We start from the raw sequence: 23,362 nt of genomic DNA, 5'->3' as shown, positions 1-23,362 counted from the left end.
GTTGAGAATTGCCAAATGAGTTTGTCAATCAAAATGCAAATGTCAGAGAAGGAAAGGAAAGTGACATAATCCCACTTGGGAGCTGAGGCTAAGCCGAGCGAAACGAGCCGAAATCCCGGGGAGAGTTAAAGCATTTGACCGCAGCCGCTGTTCCCTGTTCCCTGGCATCTGAATGAATTCCCGGGCTGCTTTCGGGTGTTGGGATATGGCAGGAAATAGCAACATATGACGACGGACATTTGATGTGTGAGATGTGTGAGTCCCGCTCTGACACCCTGAGGAGGGAACTTGGTAGCGGGGGTGTTACGAGTAAATTGCAATAATCGGCTCTTGAGCTCAGTGAACGCAACGACAACGTTTATGTTTTATGTGCTCATTTATAATGCGCACTGCTCATTTGGTAATGGTTCGATAATGATGGCCCGTAGTACTTAAAGGACTATGTCAACCCCAAGTTCGGTGTTCGGTGTTCGGTGTGTGGAAAGCCACACAGCTGTCCATGAAAACCACTTGCAGCCGACACTTTGAACCAAACCATTTGACTTTCTTGATCGGACTTTGTGCACAATAAATCTCGGCAACGATTTGGGAAAAACCTTTAACTTGTGACAGCTGGAAGGGATCGGGAAAAGCTCGCATGTTACTTAAGGCGCCACTCGCCGGGGGTCAACGAGGGATCCGTTTGAAAAACTACAGAAAAAACTTAAGATACAAATAAAAAAAAATAGAAGGTCTCAAGTGGGAAAGAAAAGAGGAAACATTCAAGCAACAGCCACGACTTCGATGTGACTGAAATAGATAGACCTAGACGCAGTCAGTTAGAAAGAAGAAAAGCAACAACAACCACAGCAACAACTACAGAAAGAAAACAAGTCGGAAAGGCTATAGTCGAGATCCCGACTATAGGATACCCGTTACTTTTCTCAATATATATAAAAGTACCGTATAGAAATTACTAGCTAACAAAAACTACTGCATACTTTTGGGTGCATGTATTGAATTAATTATTATTAGATTTGGCTAGCTATAACTGCCGTTCTAATTGTCCGATCTTGATACGATTAAGTGTTATGATAAATAATATTATAAGATAACGTTAGTTACTATAAAAAGCCTATTATCTTAAAGACTGTGGGTGTGGTGGTTTTTAGCGATTTACGGGGCGAAAGGGGGCGTGTTGAAAATTTAATGCTGTTACATAAATTTCAACAAACACAATATACCCCTTTACTTAATTTTTAAGCAACGGGTATAAAAAAAAAACAGTCATAAAATTGAATAAGCCCATTCCCAATTGCCAATTATACTTCAGCAGCCCCGCCATAACAAGACAAACGTTCCAGCTATCGACGATCGGAGCTCTTGTTGTCAGCAGTCGGAATAGACGCCAAAGTCGAAGAGACGAAGGCCAAGGCAGAGACAGACCATGGTCCTCATGATGGGGAGAATGACGGGGTGACGGGCGGGAAGGGATCAAGCAGTCACAGGAGCTTCACGACGGACGGATTCCATTGCTCGCCCTCGCCATAGAGACAGTTGTAGTTTGTTGTTGTTGTAGTTGTAGTTGTTGTTGCCAGTCTCCATCGAATTGGCCAGTTAACGTTTACATTCTCTGTGAATCTGTGAATCGTGGCATTTGGCACAGAGAAGGACGCCTCGCTCTGTTGCCTTTTGTAAAATATATATTTCATTTAATTTGTGGCGCTTATCAGGCGCCACTTCTTGGGACAATCGGCGACAATTGCTCAATCATGCTACAAATGAATGGCAACCAACGTGCAACAGCCAACACCAAAGACAAAGACAAAGACACACAAGCACATTTGAAAGTAAACATGTTCGGGATTACAAAATATCATTCTGATTTCAAAATACTAATTAATTTATTTTACGTCATCTAGGCAGACAGTTATAACAATAAAATATAAATTTATCAGTTAACTTAAAAGATAGAAATGTAAATATATAACGTATCACTTTTAGAATAGTATCTAGTTTTTTACTTTTGCATGTTATAAAATTTAAAATCAAATATTTATGGAATGGAAAACAATAAATTTCAAATTTAAAACATAAAATTAACTTTACCAAGCATAATTAGAACAAAGAACTAAAATAAGCTAGTTTCATTCAAAAGAAATGATCATTTTCGAAGAATGAAACTCATATTTTAAAAATAAATATTCTTTAAAATAATACTTTCTAAAAGTTTAAGATTAAAGTGTAAATAGTAAACCCAATAAGACTATAATATCATTACGATATTATCATGTAAGACTGGAATAAATACTAAGCAAAATCAGGAGAAAAATTTACAATTTTAATTAAAAACATAAGATCGGCATACGTATTAAAACATTCTGAAAACCTTCTGTTTGTGACTTAATAGAAAATTATGCAGTTGGTAATTGCAAAATGCAAATGTAAACTCGCCTGTCGCCTGTCATCTGTCGTCTGGGCCTGAGATTGAGCCTGGACATGGGCATGGAAGGAGGGACATTGGGTGGGCGCAATCAGGCAACAAAACAATTTGACATTTGAAACTTGAAATGTAAGTGAAAGATACAATCCCAATCTGTGTAACCACATAAGCCATTGTCGTATTTGCCGTTCTCATCGACGTCGAAGCCAGAGACATTGGGGCCCAGACAACATCCACAACAGGCCAAAACTTGAACGAAGCTTAAGCTCCTGCAACTGTAACTGTGACTGTTGCCTGTCAGCCAAGAATCTACTGCTCGCATGTGCAGATGATAAATGACGGCCTTTCGGCAATTTCCTTGGCAATCGCATTTGCCAAATTGAAAATGAAATTAACACTTTTCTCATATGGTATCCAGTACAAGTACCATTTCCACTTATTACTCACAGATTTAACTTTCCACCCACAAAACAAAGCGTTCGGATGCTTAATCTCATGTCCTGATTGTGACAGTGCGGTCAAATTGCTATATTTGAGAAATATGTAAATGTTTCAGATAAAAATTGTTTTGATTTTTACTAAAATTTCTCTATATATTTTTGAAATTCAATTCCAAGTAGGACATACGAAATATTATTAAACGAATGATGCTCAAAGCAGCAAAAATGTTTTTTAAAAATCTCAAATTATCATTTAACATTATGTTAATAACGACAAAAATACACTAATTTTTATAAATAGTAATAGGTGCTATTTAATTAAAACATATAAAAAGTACCTTCCGTCGAGTATTTTCGAGTATTAAAATAATATTTTTTTTTTCTTACAAAAAAATAGATAGTTTTATAAATACAGACTATAACCCTTTCATTACCTCTTATGACTCAAAAGATATAGTCAGTAGAAGTTAACCTTTTGGAGTGTCATATTGAAGTATAAGTTTATTGGAAAACATAGAACTCAACTTATTGCATAAGAAATATAAAAATATGTCGGCTAGCTAGATTTGATTTTAGAGACAAGGCCCTAAATTTTTTTAACTTATCAGTTCTACAGTTCTTCATTTCATCCGTTAAGTATTTGTTTTTAACTCTGTTGTTCGCGTTAGTGACGAAAGCATCACGAAGGGTGCGAATTATATTTACTTTTAAATATTATTTTAAATGCTACAAAAAAACTATTTCATTTTACGGCAAACAAGTAATTAATTTCAATTAAATAAATGAGTCGTAAAAATAATACATAAATTGCAATTTGTATTCAATAAATTAATTTAATTAAAATCCAATGCATTGGCCGCGCAAATAAATTTGTATGTAAACGTGTCATGCAACGCATAGCAGCGAGCTTTTTTCCATGAAGCGCCAGGGCAGACACTCGTTTTGTACGCTGCGAGACAGCTGACGCTTGACGCTCAGCAGCCCTGGTGACGGTGTATTTGTTTGGGTTTTGTGCGATAAAAAGTGTTTGCTATTAATTTGTGTACAATAAGCGGTGAATTGTTTAAAAATGAGTGCAGTAGATAATACAAAACAGCTATCGATTGTGGATATACGCAATTACATGCTGCAAAACGATGGCAAGGTGACAAACCACGCACTTGTCAAGCACTTTAAGAAATATCTAACACATACGCAAAGTGAGTCAGAGTTCAGAAATATTTATGATTGTATGTTTGAACAATGAATGAATTAAATGAATGAATTAAAAACCAACTGTTGGTGTCACAATGCAATGGCATTAGCAATGGCTAACTAAACAAATGGAATATCTTTACAGATGAGGCGGAGGCACGAAAGCGATTTAAAACATACGTTACACTATTGTCAACGATTAAAAACGAAAACAATCAAAAGTATTTAATACTGCGTAAAAAGTATATTAACGAGTGTCCATCAGAGAATGTTGTGGAACGTGCCGTGGAAGCCGCTGGCAATGCCTCGGTGCCATCCAGCCCAGGAGCTGGCTCGATTGTATCTGTATCTGATGGTGTTGTTTCCCCTCTGAGGCAGCCACCGCCATACAAGGCGCCGCCCGAGGTCCAGCAATCTCCATTGGCAGGGGCAGCGCCAGTGGCCAACTCCGGCCTGGCTGTCCATCAGGAGCAGGTGGAAAGTTATCGCGAGTGCGTCAACGAATTCACAGCTGCCATGCAACGCATTGATCCAGCGCGTCTGGAGCTGCAGCCTTCCCCTGATGCAGATCTTCCCAAGAACAATGAACCCAACACCAGTACTAAAGCCAGTGCCAAGTCCATTTCTCGTGCCAATTCTGTGGATGAGACCGCTAACAAGGAGAACATTCCGCGATTCTCCTTTTCCTCGGGCGCCTCAACCGATAGCTCGGCCACAGAGAAAGTCTCCGGCACGGAGGCAGACGTTGCTGAGAATCCCATGAGCGTTAAAGAAGCTACACGCAAATTCAACCGAATGGCATCCGAAGAAGAGGCTAAAATAATATCACCACCAGCCAAGAAGAAACCAGAGAAGGTAGGTTTTCTCTCCTATGCTTGCTAACAAAACCGGTTGAGATTGTCTCCCATCATAAAATGCGGGTGTAAATACTTACATATATTGTCGTTGCCCCAAAGCAAACGGTCTCGCATCGTTTGCTGCTTGCCCAGCACATCCAAGTAGCCCGTCTCTATCTCTAAATATTTCTCATTTCCTGTGAGAAATGTTTGTTTTGAGAATATGTCAGTAGTTTTTGTCGGAAAATATCAACTATTCCTATACAAAAAAGTTTAAAATTTTTGTTTATTTTTTAAATATTGCAACAACATTTTTAAAAAGTAGCTAGCTAAACATTTACTCTTTTAATGCGATCGTGCAACTTTTAGATCAAATCTTATGTAGCCCAAATCTTTAAACTAGTTCGCAACAAATGTCAGCATGAGGGTCTGTATTTAGTTGTAGGTAAAGTCTCCCAACTCTCGTATATTGCTCAAGTGGAACTGCTGGCTTGGTCAGCGGCCAAACTTCAGAGACTTGCCACCAGCACATTTCAAATGAAGTAATCCATTAACTTTATTCGTGGACATAAAAACGTAGGATTCATAAAACGACCAACACCCGCTGGAGATCCCAAAAGTCGGGTGCTTTTTGACCCATTGTTGTCTGCTTTACTTATATTTTCTGTTAGTTGAATGTGCTAGACATGTCTTTGCATTTCAAATTTTTTAGGCACATTTTTACAGTGATATTACAAAGATATACATTCCTGTATCGGGGCTCACTGTAAAAAACTTTGCCGAAAGTGAAACCCGGAACGCGTCTGATAAAATGTATAATAGCTTATGTCAAATTGAAAAATACCGCGTAGGACTTGCAGGACTATGAAAATGAGAATCCAGGTATTGTGTATACCAAATTCTATACCAAATTATATCAAAAACTATTTTAGAAGCTGTGTAAAAACCTGTGAAAAAAACGTTCCATTTAATCAGACCGTATTAAAATTTTTATTTCAGATCAATTTATAATGTTGTATCTGTACTTTGTTCTTCTCCGATTTAAACTTGACCAAAAATTAGCAGAATCCAAATTTGGTTCATTTTTTGACTTTATAGGCCTTTAATTTTATCACGATTAATTTTTCTATTATATAATATTTTTCCTTGTACGAGGCTCCCTTGATATTCTCCAAAATGTACAAAAACAGCTCGGATAATATATATTTTGGGTAATTAGTTGAGTAGTTTGCTTCCTACAATATTTCGGATATTTTTAGAAAATATAGAATGAGTTACTACTATCGATTGGAGTTTGTGTCTGCATATACTTGCATGTGTATTAGAATATGAATAATACAGATGCCTGGCAATAAAAGGCGACAACATGTTAAAATTTGTCAAGCGTTACGAGAAAATCGCTTTGAAGGAAATGTTTCCGCGCTAAAGATGCCGGCAATTACAATTGGGTTGAATTGTCAAACAACTGTCATCCACTCAGACCTGTCAATCAAAGAATTCGGGTTTAGGCATAAGATATAGGCGAGTGCATAAATCATCTGAGAAGAACGTCGTCTAGAAGTGTGTGTATCTTTACCCCGCACAAACATCCATAATACTCAGTCTCGTCGACAGGCGCATCAGATTGTCAACTGCACGTCAAACGCTATAAAAACTCACTAAAACACTAAGGAAAAGACTTAAGTGGCTATTTGTGAAGAGAAGAGATACACATACTTGTACACTATCCAAGTATGTTACATGCATGTGCCTAGATACATATATGGAAACATATTCCAGCATCTAAGAATCAGAGTGTTTATCTTGAGTTTCTCACGTTTTTCATGTTTCCGGATTAATGTTCCCCAATTACAAGCATCAAATACTCGTCGAATCAGTCAAACTTTAAAGAGAACAAGATAGCAGTATTTCTTCTTAGTTTCTTTTGCATAGTTTTAAAGTTTTTCAATTTATACCATACTCTTACCAATTTTGGCAAAAAAAAAATGACAAAAAATATAATTTATAAACACTATTTATCATGCCATAATTTCTTTCATTTTTGTTACCTAAAAAAGTAGACTTGCTTATTTGTTTTCTAAATAAAAATTAACCAGAAAACATGTTCTATCATCAAGAAGGCAGCTCGATTGTAATACTGCCAATCATTGTACACGTATAACCTGTAAACTATGAAAATTGTTAACAAATCTGTTCGCTAACAAGATAATTCAACATAAAACATAAAAAAAATAAATTTTAAAAACATAGACGGCGCCAACAATCTATATTGCAACGCAGAGCCCAACGAATTTCTTGACGGATTTTGTTTAATCAAAAAAAAATTATTAATCACCAAGAAGAAAAGACAAGCGAAAGGAAAGTGCCAAATCATTCATGAAAGAGTTTGGAAATGGGATCTCGATCATCTTCCCATTGCATACCAAGTATATATTCAGACGTTGTCTGACGTATCCATCAGATCCATCAAAATGAACCGTGAAATTTTGGCGCCGCAACTGTAATGATTGTAATAGCTTGAAGCTGATCCGGCGATCTAGCTGATCAATTAAATTCGATTCGAGCGTTTTTAATTAGCTCGATGAGTTGGCATTTTGTGCATTTAGTCAGCACCCACTGTACAGTGTACATGTTGTCTATTGATTAATGTTTGTCGTTAGTTGGACAAGCTGAATCTGATCTTATTGCAGCTGCCCAAGCTCGTCAATACCTTTCAAATACGCTTAAAACTCTGTAAAAATTTAAAGTTTATTCTTTGAATCGTTATCTAAATTCTACACACTTTGAATATACTCGTTTTTTTACCCTTTGAATTTTCAATTAATTAATAATTTTCAGAAAACACTTGTAAACCGTTAAGTAGTTTTTTTAACTTTAAACTCAAATAACTTTGTCAAACTGAACTAATTTCCATGTAAAATGCCCACATTATGTTTTTAACTTTAAAGTGAATCTACAAAAAAATGTTCTTCATTTCAAATTTCTTAATTATTTTTTTAATTTCCATTACTTTGTTTATTAAATAGTGTTTTGATATCTTCATTCTATCAAAAAGCTTGTCAAAAAATAACCGATTTTAGATTTTTTGTCTTTTTGATGATTGTCTGACCTCTAAACTTTATTATGTACCAAAAAATTTGTGCACTTAGAAAATTATATTCTGTTCGAAAAATTTTGATTTTATATAGATATTTATAATCTACGAGTTCCTCTAACTATATCAAAACCTTATCAGTTTTCATGCGGAATGTCAATTTGATCATGATTTTTATTCACTTTGTATCGAAAAGAAGTTAACTTTAGGCATTTATGGAAAACTTACTATTATTTTCATACCTAAATTATGGAGGCAAAAGAAGTTCTTCCTTAAGGGACTATTACACTGAAAGCGAAACGAACGCGGAATGAAAAACATCATAGTATAAGAAAACAGAGAAAAATGTGTTGACTGTTATTTTTCCGCGGTCGTTTCGCTTCGCCCTTTACTATCTGTTTTCACGAATTGTGTTATTTAGTGAATTCGGTTCTGAATAAACTGATAAAGGAGCTTAAAATGTTCTGTGTTGAAGGAATTCCAAATGCTGAGTTTGGGGCATTTTAAGGACAACAAAATGAAGACTGAATGCAGCATCAAACAAACCACATATATTTTTATTAACCCAGAAGGTACTTTGGTGGCCAGATGCGTGTCCCAATATGCATATTAAAACCCCGACCGAGGACGTTGGACACAGAGAGAAAGAGAGAGAGTGAGTGGGAGAGAGGGGAGGGATAGAGAAACCCTTTTGCATAAAAACAAGTTGGTGAAACATGTTAACATAGCCAATAAGCAGCAATAGAAATTAGTTAGGCAAAGCTATTCTCATCACGGCCAGGCCAACCACAAAGGACCCAATTAAAAATGTAAGGAAACAAACCAAAAGTTGTTATTGCTGTTAAACAACAACGCAGTTGTGTCCCGAAGCGGTTAAATTTACAACAGCAACAATGTCGACCCGTTGGACGACAGCGACGCAACGATGATGACGACGACGACGACGACGATGGTGCCGCCTCCACCCGGCATTGGCATTGGAAACACACTGTGCTCCTGAACGGACAATGGCAAACATGACCATTTTGTGGCTTCATCCGTTTTAAGGGAGCCAAAGGTAAGTTTCGGGAGGCAAAACGCAAACGCAAACAGAGAGAAGGACACAAGCACAGTACAGGACATGGGCATGGTCTGCTTTGGTCTGGTCTGGCATGGCGTGGTCTGCAGTGTGATATAATATCTTGCATAAAGGGACACACAGGACATAAGAAAGCCAGTCAACAAACAAGCGATTGGGGAGAAATGAGCCAAATAGACAAGGTTCCAGGCGAACTCGCTTTCGCTTCAGTTTGCTACCCATTCTTCTATTTCTTTTTATACCCTTGCTGTGAGTATTTTAATTTTGTCACGGAATTTGTATACCTGTATACGCTTGATCAGAAGGATCTAAAGATATCTCTCAGTTTAAGAGCTACGTCAATGAGACTTGCAATAGTTTTGTCTTTTTACTGAAGACGTTACATTTCGTATATCAGCCGGATCGGATAACTATATCATTTAGCTGCCAGAGAAATAAAGGGCCCAAAATCCATTTTTAACAGAAATAACATTGTTGTTTTTTAGGATCTCATAATCTCAAACCTCACAAAATTAAGAGAGATGCGGAATAAATATGTTGAATAAAAAACTTTTATGTTTTTCTCTCTCACAAGTTGTGTTGTCTTCACAATGCTGATACAATTAAGAGAGATACGAAATAAATATTTAGAATAATGTTTTTCAAGATATTTCATAAAAACTTACAAGTTCTGAATCTAGTACTGTTTTACATATCATGACCAAATTAATTATTTTCTATAACATATGCTATGAAATTATTCGTTTTTCAACGTACGAGTATGTTAAGCAAAAAAGACTGTTATTCTCTTAAGGAAAGACGTTACTATTTTAAAAACAGTGAAGGCATTTAATCTTCGGTATTTTGAAGAAAACTTTTCCTTCCTCTTTTTCTTTTGCCAGTAAAGGGCAACACATACCCATTGCAATGACGATTGTGGGGTGGATTGGGTGGTGAGGGGAGTGTGCTGGACTGGACTGTGGGCGGATCTGTTCTTTTGTTTAGCATTGACATGGCCACTTTGCCCGGGGCCTTACTTTTCAATGTTTGTCCTGTTATGTTGCTGTTCTGTTCTGTGCTGTTTTCTGTAACGCTCTCGCTCACCTTGTCGTGCTATTCGGGATTTTCCCGCACTCGTTTATTACCGTACTCGGTATTTTGCAAATGGCGGCATTTTCTACCTGAGTTCAGGGTGGCAAACAAGGATTACACTCGGCACAGCGAATAATTGGAAAAATGTGATGCGGCAGGCACTTGGGAAAGTCAAGTGGCGTGTAAATATGAAGAGGCATCGTGGCACACGCATTGCACACATCCTGCGGCTAAACGGCGTATCCTTGCATATGTATATCTATATATATATATATATATATATATAAAAGTAACACAAAGGTAAACAGAGATCATTTATTCTGGAGTCCTTCTTTTTCTTCTTTTGCATCCTTGTTAGCATCGCGAACATTATGCGAATGGATAATTAGTTGCCGAAAATGTTTTCCGCGCTCGTAAATATAAGGCACACATGTTTTGCCTTTTGTTGTTCCCCCCATTGTTGCTATTGTTGTTGTTGTTGTTGTTGTTGTTGTTGTTGCCACATGTGTGTGTGTGTGTGCCCCTCGCTCATTAAAGTGCTCATTATCAGTAGGAATGCGTATCTCCCACACCCAATTCCAGTTCCAGAAATGTGTAAATCACCGACAAAAAACTCGAAACGCAAAGAGAGAAACAACTTACGCCCGGGTTACGCTTGAGGTTGTGGGGGAAAGGGAGATTCTACAGTTCTATTTAATTTAAAAGAAAACCCGTCGCACAATCTGCCTAAAGCACGCGCCTAATAAATAAAAATTATTACCTTCATAATTATGGGAAGAACATGGCGACGGCGCCGTCGAATGCGTGCGCATAATTATGCCAGCTTTTACACACACCCCCAACCCCAATGCTAAACCTCGGATGTGGATGCCACAAAGATTGAAGCAAGCATTAGAGAACATACACACACATGTGTGTGTTTGGTGGAAACATGAATTCTAAGACGCAACGAGTGTGTTGGCGTTAATGCTTTCAATGGGCTTTCTATGTTTTATTCCCGTTGTTATTATTTTTTGTTGTTTTATTTTTGTTACCAATTCACACCCTCGCCCTGCCTCTGCCCGTACCCGCCGTTATTCCTAAAAGCTGTGGCTGTAACATGTATAATTAATTTATGCCCTATGGTTCCGCTTTTTATGTCTTTTGCACAGCAATTAATTGAGGAAAAGGATTCACCGGAGGTTACACTTGCGCATCCCAAGGCAAAGGAATGGATTGTCGCCATGGCCAAAGCTAATTACCAGGAGCTGGCCAAGTTAGCTAGCGATGATCCTGTGCTAGTTAAATTGCAAGTAAGTACATGTTTTAAACCAATTCCTAATCTTAAAAATTCGCAGTTGTCCATAATATGAAAATTTAATTCAAAATTGCAATTTATTTAGTAATAAATTTATTTAATTAAAACGTTAATTAAATGCAGTTGACAAAAATTATGCATCATGCATCTTTTAAAAGAATGTTGAAAAATAAAATGTAAAATTGACAATTTAATTTAAATATATAAAATTTAAAATTTAAAGCTGCAATTAAAAAAATTAAGAGCTATCGAGTTTATGTGCATTAATATTTGCAGGATGTAATTAACATTAAATTACAAGAATGTGAAATAATCACACGATTAAATGAGCAGAAAATTTAAAAAAAATAGGTAAAAGTCTTGTTTGTATAATCAAAATTAATTTTTCGATCAATGTAAAATATGCTTAAGTTTGCAAAGATATTTTTAAAAATGCTTTAGCGGAAAAATTGCAGGTAAATTATAAAATGCTGAAAGTATTTTTCTATTTTCTTGATACAAAAAACATAAATGATAATTTGGCACACAATTTAATTACCTTAAAAATCAATTAAAAATCTACTAAACTGTTATCCGAAGTCCAATTTAGACTTATTCCACATATCCAAATAAGTAGTTAGTGTATTGGTTAATTCGAGGCAAAGATCAAGCGAGAATTTGCCTTGAATTTGCTCTAACAAATAAAGACAAGTACAAACTATTCATAAGCATTAATTACGACAAATTAAGCAGCAACGCGTTGTTTTTGCCATGTCGAACAACTTTTAAAAATGCGAGAAAAATACATATGTACATTGTACATATCTATATGTAAGAGTGTGTGTCTTTGTGTATATATAATGACAGCTTGGGGAGGGGAACGTGCAACAAGGCATAGCACGGATCGTCGGCACAGTTGCTGTGACAATTAATTGTGAAATATGTTTTCAGAATTTTTAGCACTTGTAGTGCATGTTTCTGAAGTGGGCGGCGTTTCTCGTAGTTCTCGCGTGGGCCTTAAACACGCTCCAATCGCCATTAGACAAGGCGGCACTTGACCAAAAAAAAAAAAAACTCAACGTAAAAAAAATGAAATAGAAGAAGAAAAAGAAAAGGATAGGCCATAGTACATGTAATTTCCATTTCGGGGACAGACAACTGAGTACAAGCATTTGACAGAACAAACACGTGTTTATATTTGTACTCTCATCAAAATGATTTCTTCTCTTCTTTCCGCTTTTTTTGTACTCCCACTTGGCGGGACAATTGTCGCTAAAAACACATGTTTAACAAAGTTTATAGTGTAGATACTTTCAATATGCAAAATGTATATACACGAATACACTAAAAAGACGGCCACAATTTGAATTGAGGTGCTTCATAAATGTCAGAAATTGTTAAGAATTTAGTTGAGGAATAGACGTATTGTGACAGCCCAGAGGGGTAGTTTTTGTGGTAACTTATTGTTGTATATAAATGTCATATTAAATGGCTATAAATTAGGTTACACCAAAAAATTATAAACAACTTCTATTCCTTTCTTTTTTTGACAACACTCAAAACTGTAGAATTGTAGGGGGAAAGACATAGAGAAATGCCCTTCTAAATCTTACGGGTGGGCGATCTGTGTCTGTTTATGAGAAACTCTAAGGCTATCCAAAAATATGTGCTAAAAGAGGCGAGAATCTGTTTTGGGACTCACATGTTGGTGTCTCTCAATTAGAGGAAATTTTCGGTTACAACATGAGTGCGAGTATTTTGGTGTCCCATGCCCCATGTCCCAAGTTGCCTGCCCCATGCCCCCTGCCCCTGGCGTCGGCACAAACGGAAGATGATTTATGCCAGCCACAAGCGAACATGGTTCCATTTGGGTCCAACTGCGGTGGCAGCATGGAGATTCCCGAGTATAAACGAGCATTATGCTCCAACTTATGCGAACTAATTGCCGTACAAATGCAATGTTCCCGGAAATAATGGATTCCGCACACCGCCTTCCACTATGCAAATCTTGAGAGCCATAAGTGCAATCAATTAATAAGCGCGCCGTTCTCAACCTCATCCACATCGAAATCCACATCCACATCCCAATCGTCATCATCATCCTCGCCAGCAAGTGCAAGGCGGCTCATTAGCGGCGCTTGCAATTCCTCGAATCGCTGAAATCGCAACGAGACGGAAATAGCCATAAATCAGACCACAATTGTCATTTAACCTAATGTCTCAACTTCATGGCAACCACTCGATTTCATTTACTCCATATTTTATGGCCATCAGCGTTGAGTTAGTCACAAAAGAGTGAATGGAGATTGTGCCCATATCATACTCAGATCAAGCTTATGTTTAATTTTTATTTCCCATGACATGTAGTCTTTCTTAAATGCCTATATTTCTATAAAGAATTTAAGTAATCAGTCTATAAGTTATTATATATTTTTTATATACTGTTGCTATTTTTTTTTAATAATATTGGCTGTCTTATATATTTTGTAAATTTTCTAAGCTGAATTCTTAGTTTTCAAAGTTCCACTTCTAACTAAGGCGATTAATCATCCAATTTTTTGACAAGGTTCATTTCGGTGATTCGGTCTCAGGAACCCTTTAACTTAAGGTTTTTTAAACCTTGCTTAAGTCAACAAAATTATTTTAATTTTATGAATTGTTGATATTTTCAAACTATAAATTTTTCAACTTTTTTAAGAATATAACTTAAAATTGGAATTTTTTATATTATTTTGTAATTAATATTAAAGTATTAAATACTAAAATTATGTTACAGATATTTAGTCTTCAAAAGTGATAGAAATTGATTGCCAGAAAAATAACTAACAAGCTTATTCCTATTCGAAATCTTCGGTTGCCAATAATTTCGAATTATTTGAGCTAACTTCTTAGCCTACATTCTCCACTTTTTTCGTATAAATCTCATAATATTATAGCCACCACGTAGTGACTCAGTCTGTCTGGTAGAGTCCTCTCTGCTTTTGTCCATCCAGCATGAAAACTCGTATTGGATGCTTGTTCTGACTGCAGTTAGATGTTGTTTGCATTCCAAGTTTAATTAAATTTCTAGCTTGATACGTGGCGACAATCAGCTATATAGCCGAGGACTCCTGGCTAGCCACATAGCACAGCATTCATGTTGGCCATAACACACAAACATGGCCATAACACTCTGCCTGGCATTTACAACGGACATACGAATTCGAGTTACACTCTTGACCTGCCAAATGGACTCTGACTGACTTCCCTATGGCATGCAAAGCGATTGATGCAATGTACCCTAAACACACATACATACATACGTACAAATATATGTATGTAGTTAGGTATGCTAGACTTGGCTAATATAGTATGTAGTTGCAGCGGCTTATAAAATGTTACAAGTTTTGTATTAATTAAAAACTTGAGCTCTTCGTACCTTTTACCAATTTATATTTTCATTTTCTGTTATGTTTCAATTCATGTATGTAAATAAATGTATGAATGTATGTAACTAACGGTGCATACGAAGCGCGAGTTTTCACTACATGTGTATTGTTAGCCGTCGGTTGTTGGTTGTTGGTTGCTGGTTGTCAGTTGGGTCAGTTAGGTGGGGCAAGGTGGGGCAATTGTACCGCCCAATCGACGAGCATGCAACGTTTTGCCAACGTTTTCAGCTTGTACCTGTGTTTTTGTATTTGTAATTTTTGTTGCTACCCTTGTTGTTGTTGTGCGTCCCTTTCATTCAGCTAGCCATGCATCCATTCATCCATCCATCAACGTGTTTGACCTAGCCGGCAATTCGGCTTGACATGCGAGTAAATTGAATTTTCCTTGTTTCGCATTTGTTTTGACTTGTTTTTTATTTTGTTTTCTCTTTCTGTGTGTTGTTATTTTTTTCCTTTTTGATTTTGGCTCTTGTTCGAATTACTTATTCAAATTAAAAATATTTTTTGCTGCATACTGACAATGACTGGACACAAATGTTGCTGGTGTTTCTTCTACTTCACCTCGTTCCACTATTTACATAGCGAGTATTAACGTTTATATATGTACTCAGGTATGTTCACATGCATATCTATATACGAGTATATGTATATAAGTGATTTAACATGTTAAAATGTGTATAAAAATAAAGACAAACATGAATGTGCGTATTAATTATTGGAGTAGTATTTAATTAAACTTAGATGCACACATATTACATAAAATATTTCATAATTCTTTTTCCTAAATCTAACCAAATTATAGATTTACTTATTCAAATTTAAGCAAAACAAATGTTCTGTGCTAAATTTAATCGGTTTACGTGTTCTATCCTTATTCTTGCATTTGGTGGGTAAAATAATACAAAATAATAATCTAAATTATGCCAATTAAAATTATATTCCTTTCCCTTTCTTAAGAATTTTTCAATCGTTGAAATCCATTTATTAAAACCAGTAAAAATAATTCCTAATTAGCTTAAAAAACCTTATTCTAAGTCGATCGAATAGTAATTAAACTCATTGTTTGAACAACTTAAGTTTTCAAAATCATTCAGATGCATATACGATACATTTTCAGCTATTATTTGCTATATAAGTTTGATCCGTTTACCTGTTTCATTTATGTACTGTTCAGACATTCCCTTTTCCATAAAAGAAAGGGGCGAGAAGGTGAAAGTAATTTCAGCCAGACGTCATTTGATGAACGTGGCCGATGCCGACGTCGTTTTTCTTGTGTCCGCAAATTCCCCATAGGGAATCATCGTAAATGTCGAGAAATCTCAAAGGTAAAATCGTCAGTGACCATGAACTTTTCAACAGGTCGTCAAGAAGAGCCATAAAACGTCTGACACCTTTGGCGAACTACAGCGTCTTCGTATTTAGTACTCGTATAATAAAAACTTAGTGAAACAAATGTCACCGATGGCGCCTTCACTCCAAAGTGTCTTCTATAATTCTGCCGCTCGAGAAACATCAAAACGGATAGAAGTTGTCTTTGAATTTTGCGTCTTTCTGCTGGATTGTGGCGGTGTCATTAAATGGAGGTGACAATTCAATCAACGCATCCGCCACTTGGCTGTGAAATGACTGAATCCTTTCCAGAAATCAAATCAAATGTGTTTACGACCTTAACTCGTCTGCCCGTCCCATTGCGTCGCCTCTTGGTCGTCCCTTGGCCACGTTGGTGGCTTTGGCTCAAGTTTATGCCGTTGCGCAGCTATTAAATTTAATTAGAGCTCTGTGTCGCTCTTGTTGCTACCGCCATTGGCCGTCAGCGGCACATAAATGTCACCAAAATATTCCCTGCTCACAATCACATACACATATGTGTTCATATACGTTCAAATAGCGCCGCCTGTTGCGTGTAATCTTGAGAACGTTCATCTCTTTATTTAGCTCCCTGTGGATGTACTATATTCTTGTATGAATGCCACTTATAGTTGGAGGCTCATTCGGATTTGCCGTCGCATCGTCAAGTGCTGTTAAAATTATTGTCAGCTGACATGCGAAGGGATTTCCCTTCTGGGAAAGTGTTCAGTCAACGCATCTGATGAATTTAGTTGTTAGTTATAAAGATTTAATATAATTATACTTATTTGCATAGTGTATATATACTATAGTTGTCAACCAGTTTATGCATTAATTACATATTAAAATTTTGTATTATTTATGCTTGCAGTGGTGCCTTAAGATCTTTACTTTTTACATCAGTCAAGAGGTTCAACATCTGTTTTTAGAAACGCTTTGATTTAAGCAACAAGAAAAGCTAGAGACATCAAATTTGTTTTAATGTAGTTTTCTGTATACCATCTTTAATATTGAAAAACTGCTTTCCAGTCGATAAAAACGATTTATATTTTATAAAATGCAATAACACAGTTGTTAAATATTTAAAAAAAAAAGTATTTTGTTTATAATAAATTTATTAATATGTTTTAAATTTATATTTGAAAAACACATGTATAAACACTTTCTTAAATACTTTAATATCTCAAAATTTGGCATCTTGTGTATCAATGCAGCTGCATTGATCTTGCCAAAATGTCCTTCAAAATCACATGTGCGAAACGGCAGGGTGCATATAAATCCAAAGTTATCAATATATATATAATTCACATCAAATAAACAAGGTCGATTTTTCAATGTCTACTATAGTAAAGTAGTTTAATAACTATACAAGATATATTTAGACGTAAAATGTATAGAAATTAATGTCAAATTTGAAAATATCTCTTTGATAAAATTAAGGGAGACATTGAAAAGTCAGCCCGAAGTTGGAAGAGAAAAACTTGTAACAGAGCAAAGCAAAACAAACAATTTACAAACAAAACACGCAATTTAATTCATCTTTAGATATGGAACGACTTCAACAACTGAGATTGGATCTTGAAAGAGGGGCACTATATATATATTAGAAACAAATCGTTTATCAGATAAGATTGAACCTTCATTCTGGGAATGCTGGGAATAAAACCATAAAAGTAATCCAAGAGTGTACAAAATTCATAAGTTGGAAAAATTAGGAAGACCATAGAACTCCACGGGTGTACGAAAATAGTTTGAACACTTAAATTGGCACAAACAATCTACGCACAAATCAACAATTTACAATTAAAAGTACGAAATATTTAGTAATATAAAAAAAATAGAAAAAATAACAACGGACGTTCATATAGTTTATAGGAAATTGAAATATTTAAATATAAAAAAACAAGCTATATGTCTTACACTATAGATAAAACAGTTTAATCTTATTATTGTAAAACATAGTTAGGAGTATAATTTTTTAAGACATGCATAGTTTGCGAAGTGAAAATCAGTATTAATCAATTTATTAAAAACTTTGATTTTTGATTTGGTTTTTTCATTGCACATTGTCGTTTAATGTCTTTTTGGCTAACTAAAATAGTAAATATCGCCAGCTATTCCTAGATACGAGCACTTATCATTTATCGTTCAAGTCGAACCAGAACTTATAAAATTTATTTACCGAACTGAGTGATTTGATTAATGGATTTTGATCACGATCGAGACCTTCGATACGTGCCCATCGATTGGGATAAGCGAACTTAGAGAATTTTATCTTCCAAACCATTTATTATTGCACCACCTTGAAACGTTGTGTCGGCAGTAGCTGCCAGTCGAAGTCCGAGTCCGATTTGGAGTTGTAGTTGTAGTTGGAGTTAAAGTCGGAAGAGCGTTGGGGCAACATGAATTTAATTTCAAAGACGCCGGAGATGTGCGCCTCCTACAAGTTTGCACAGTTTTCAATTCGGTTTTAATTATGAAAAATCGATGCACTGACAGCAAACATGAATTAAGGCGAAAGTTATTAAATACTTGGGCGTCACACAAAACCGAGAACTGCCCACTGTCGACAGGAAGGCTTTACTTTGTTTTGTTTCTGTGCCATTCTGGGAATGTCTTTGGACTTGTTGAATTACAATGACATTCACTCTGAGTCGGAGTCGGAGTCGGAGTCGGAGTCTGTGTCTGTGTCTGTGTCTGGACACTGTATAGATTGGGTGGCGCTGTTGGCGCCAATGTCTTGCACGTTCCAGTGAATGCTCGTCCAGTCATTCCAGTCGGGTCAAATCGAATGTCTTCACAATTATTGTCATTCACAATTACCTGCGCATGCTTCAAGCCCAACACGAGAGGATCACAGATCTGTTTCGGTTTTGATGCTTTAGCGAATACCCTTCAACTAAAAATTGATTTAGAAATAATATACATTGTAAACAAAAGAAAATTTCTACGATATGCAACTTAGCTAAAACCTTTCTTAAAAAATAACTTGTTTCGGATAAAAATATTTTTATAAATGTTATACTTTTTTATTATTTTCAAGATCATAAGAAATATATGATTATCTTAAGTTTGATCTATTAAAGAGTAATGTATTTTTTTATTAAAAGTTAGGCTTATAAATTTAAGGAAACAAAAAACAATAGCTATACAAAAATAGTTATTTATTTAAGAAAAGTAAGGCTCGAACCAAAACCGATCTTGTCCAAAATTTTAAAGTTTTTCAACCTGAACTTCGGAATACTTAACCAGTTTTTGCTCACCGTCCGTTGCAAAGTTGTTCCAGCAATAAAACAATCCGCATCAAAATAAATGCGAGTGAAACAAACTTTAACTTAACCGTGACTTTGGCAAGGAATTTTCATTTCGCTGCCAACCGAAAAAAAACGTGCAACAACTCCACCTCCGCTCCGATCCGAGCTCTACTTCGTTACCTGCGACCTGCCGCTTGCTTAAAGTGTCAGCAAAAACGAAATTGAGCTTATCTGTAAATGCATCGTCGGGAGCTCGTCCAAGGACCAGTCACCATCCAGTCAGGCACCAGTCACCCTCTTTCTCTGTCTCCCCCTCTCTCTCTGCCCGAGACTCGAGTCGATGCAATCGTGCAGTCGTCAAATTAGCGACGTTCGAAATACTTCCCAGATAACTACGACGAAAATCGTAAACAAAATAAAATGCTCAAATGGCCGCGATCATTTCCTGTGCTAGTGCATTTATATGCTTTCAGCGATCCTCTCAAATTGGATCAGCCATAAAATACGCTATATTTAGTAAAAGTACATGAAGCAAAGCGCTTCATTATTTCTAAAATACTAAACTTAACTATTATACAAACATTAATGTAATAAACTCTTATCAGTTCTTTTTTGTCTTTCCACTATAAATATGAGCTCCAAATATATTTTTTTATTTTTAAATATTTTTTCCTAATTTTAGTTTCTTAGGTAAATTCACAATTTTCATTTTTTTTTTAACTTTTTCTTAATTTCTGACTCAGAACTTTGATTCTCTACGTAAGATTTATAAAATTTTAATGGGGAATTTCTTGAGTAATTAAATAAAATCTACTTGCTATATTAGCACTGTTATATATGACGCTATAAGTCAATACACCCGCTTGGCAAATGAAGTACAGGGAATAAAAGGAAATACTTAGAGGCATGGCTAAGCCGACGCTTCACGATCAGCAGCAAACTCAGCGTCATTCTGGGTGATTTATTCGCTACTCCAATTGAATTGTTTGGCCTCTCTCACTGCGGATGAGCACCTACTTTGGTGATCTGGATGGATGGATGGATCTGGATGGATGGATGGCGGGTTCGCTTGAGTGACATTTCATGAGCCAGAGAATGACGGGCATTTGCAGACGCCGCCAACAAAAACAATGACAATGACAATGACAATGGCATCAGCATCCGCGTCCAAGTTCGAGTTCGGGTTCGGGCTCGCATTCGAGTCAGCGTCAAAGTCATTGATGATCATCTTATTGATGATCTGATGGCAATTCCCAAAACGACAAACTCAGGCGCCATGTTAACCACCAAGAAGTCACTGACTAACTTACTGGCTATATAAAACCACAACACAATCAGAATTGACGAAGATGGATTCATGACTGACTTGTGGCTGGCCATTGTTAGTGGACAAAACTACTGATTACAATCGATGCAAGCTGAAGACTCTGAGCAGACGGCGTTTGCATTTTATTGAACACGATCCTTCTGATACTTGCTGTATCAGTCGCATCCTCGATCTGGAATTGATGGGGTCTCAGTTGCTTTATTTGGACAAGCAACTTGTCACGTTTAATGGAATGCATTGTGATTGCATACGTGTATATGTATAGGAGATTTCCACACATTGTTTGCTACTCCAATCTCCACTTCACTGCCTAAATTGTCTTCTCAATCAGATATTGTAGTTATTAATGCATATCCTCATACATATTTACCTCGGTATATATATGCAAAGCAATCAACACCGTCAGTCGACATATCGACCCCACTCATCGGGGACGCGCATTAATTGGAGGAATATATTGATTAGTTTCGCTTTTGGCGAATCCATGTTCCTGTCGTCTTCACTGCCACCGTTCCATGTACTAGCGCCAGCTACTGAACACAATGTCCTCTGTCCACCGGGCCGGAAATTTGTCAATATCTCTCTCTGTCTCTCTGGATTCAACGTTGCCTCTGTCCACAGTTGGGTCATAAATTTGTGCAAAACAAATATAAATAATATTTCCTCCTCTGACCAATCGCCAGCGGCAGGGGCGTCTTTAGTATTTGCCCCGATGCCGGGGATTACCCCACACATGGTTTTGCACACCTCCGTATGGACAGCTACAAAAGAAGGTGTTGCCACGTTGTTATGAGTTTTTAAATCTGCCTAACTCCAACCTTCAACATTTATTCGAATTTAATCGATTTTTCAAATTGACTTCCCCCAATGATCTCTCCTCCTTCTTTCTCCTCGCTTGGTTTACCTTGGTCAACACTGCTAACACAATGCGAGTACATCCAACAACATTTGTTAAACGCCCATAGCTACGCCTTTATTTGTTTTGCACAGTTTGTTAAAAATCCACGCATTGTCTGTTTGCTTATGAGATTCAAGCAAGCCATTATTTATTTATAAACCTATCTGTAAATTTGGCTTACAGACCGTATCTTACATCCACATAACTTTTAGTTTATTTACAAGATGAGCTGAGACTCTGCTTGTTTATAATAACAAAAATATTCCGCAGCTTATTTTTGATTTCATTTTTAATGACAATAAGCAATACTTTCATTTTGGGATTATATTTAAAAATTTAATTCAAATAGTGTCAGTGATTAGAGTTCCTGGTATTTTACAGTAATGCAGTGTAAAATGGACAAGCACTAGTGTGGGTTCGTGTAGCCTTAAATATTTATTGAGCAATTTCCCTACAACTAAAATTTTGGGTGAGGTTTTTACAACTAACTTATTTTTATTTGCGATTTTTCTTAGCACAATATTTGAAATTGGGATTTTTCTATCACCTATTAGTTAATAGGCAAAATTACGGAGCATTCACGGGAAATAGATTTTCTTTAGGTACAAAGAGTCCAGAAGCAATAAATTTATATCAGAATCACTTTTCTTTCACTCCCAATTTATTAAATTTGTCAGAAACTTTTCCATATAATTAAACAAAAAGTAAGTAAATTTGCAAACAAAATTATAACTTTTATTAAAAACACTGATATCTTTGCAAAAAACTTTTCATTTAAGTGTTCACCTGCAGACAATCATATTTTTTTGTTGATGTCTGATAAATGATTGATGAGCAGAACGCGGCCAATGCCAAATGTCACTATATTGAATTTTCGGATACTTAATCAATTTATTATAAATATTGCCAGATTTTTTTTAAAACAAATAATTTAAAATTATATTACTTAAATTCAGTTGTGTTTGCTGAAAAGTTGCATTACGCCTATGTTAATTATAATAGCAATCAAGATCATTGTTTGTAATAATAATCACAGCAAACATTTCACTGATTTTCTTGACCCTTAATGCCTTATACATTGTTGCATAGCTGCTGTGTTTGTTATCTACAAACTGTTACAATCTGTACTGCTGTAGATCATATAAAGTAGATTGAAGGCAAATGTATTATCCAATTTGACTTTAAAGGGTGTGACAAACAAGGCATTAAAGATTGTTTTCAACTCGTAAACTCTAATACTTGGGCCCAATATGATATTCGACTCGAGGATTTATGCATAATTAATGAGGGAATCTGAACAGGTGCGTTGGGCGACAACCGTTTCTGTCAAACATGATGACAAAAGATTACAATTTCGCAAGTTGCGGGCTGTTGCCACCGTCTCTATAGAGCACGGGATGTTAGGCAGGCTGAAAAGCAGGCAAGCAACATGCTTAAAAATTAACATAAAACTTTTGATAATAGTTTTCCATACGATTTGTGTGTGATTGCCAAAGGAACGAACCCAAAACGACGTATCGTCCCACGCAGTTCGGTTGCCTTTACCATGGCCTAACTCGTTGTCTGTCCCTTGCCTAAAATCTGAATCTGTGGACGGAGTAGACGACGACGACGACGACGGCGACGTTGGGCCAGCGACATCATAAATTACGAAAATAAACTTTGTGCCAAAGGGACGGTGATGGGGGCAGGTTCCC

At 36.3% G+C, this 23,362-nt stretch overlaps 1 protein-coding gene across 3 annotated transcripts in view; it reads left to right on the top strand.

Annotated features, from left to right (window-relative positions):
• Positions 1-3,827: 3,827 nt before the first annotated feature.
• Positions 3,828-23,362, top strand: part of LOC117788866 (ankyrin repeat domain-containing protein SOWAHC) — a 41,316-nt gene continuing 21,781 nt past the window's right edge. For all 3 annotated transcript variants that reach the window (XR_004617800.1, XR_004617801.1, XM_034627788.1), the window contains exons 1-3: positions 3,828-4,061; positions 4,202-4,911; positions 11,287-11,427. Coding sequence is in view for 1 of the 3 variants with exons in the window: in XM_034627788.1 (XP_034483679.1) it covers positions 3,932-4,061; positions 4,202-4,911; positions 11,287-11,427 (981 nt within the window). In the remaining 2 variants the exon portion in view is untranslated. The remainder of the gene's footprint in view (positions 4,062-4,201; positions 4,912-11,286; positions 11,428-23,362) is intronic.

Source organism: Drosophila innubila (genome assembly GCF_004354385.1).
Source record: "Drosophila innubila isolate TH190305 chromosome 3L unlocalized genomic scaffold, UK_Dinn_1.0 0_D_3L, whole genome shotgun sequence".
NCBI lineage: Eukaryota > Metazoa > Arthropoda > Insecta > Diptera > Drosophilidae > Drosophila > Drosophila innubila.
Note: the sequence above shows the minus strand (reverse complement) of the source record. Positions and strands in the feature narration are given on the sequence as shown.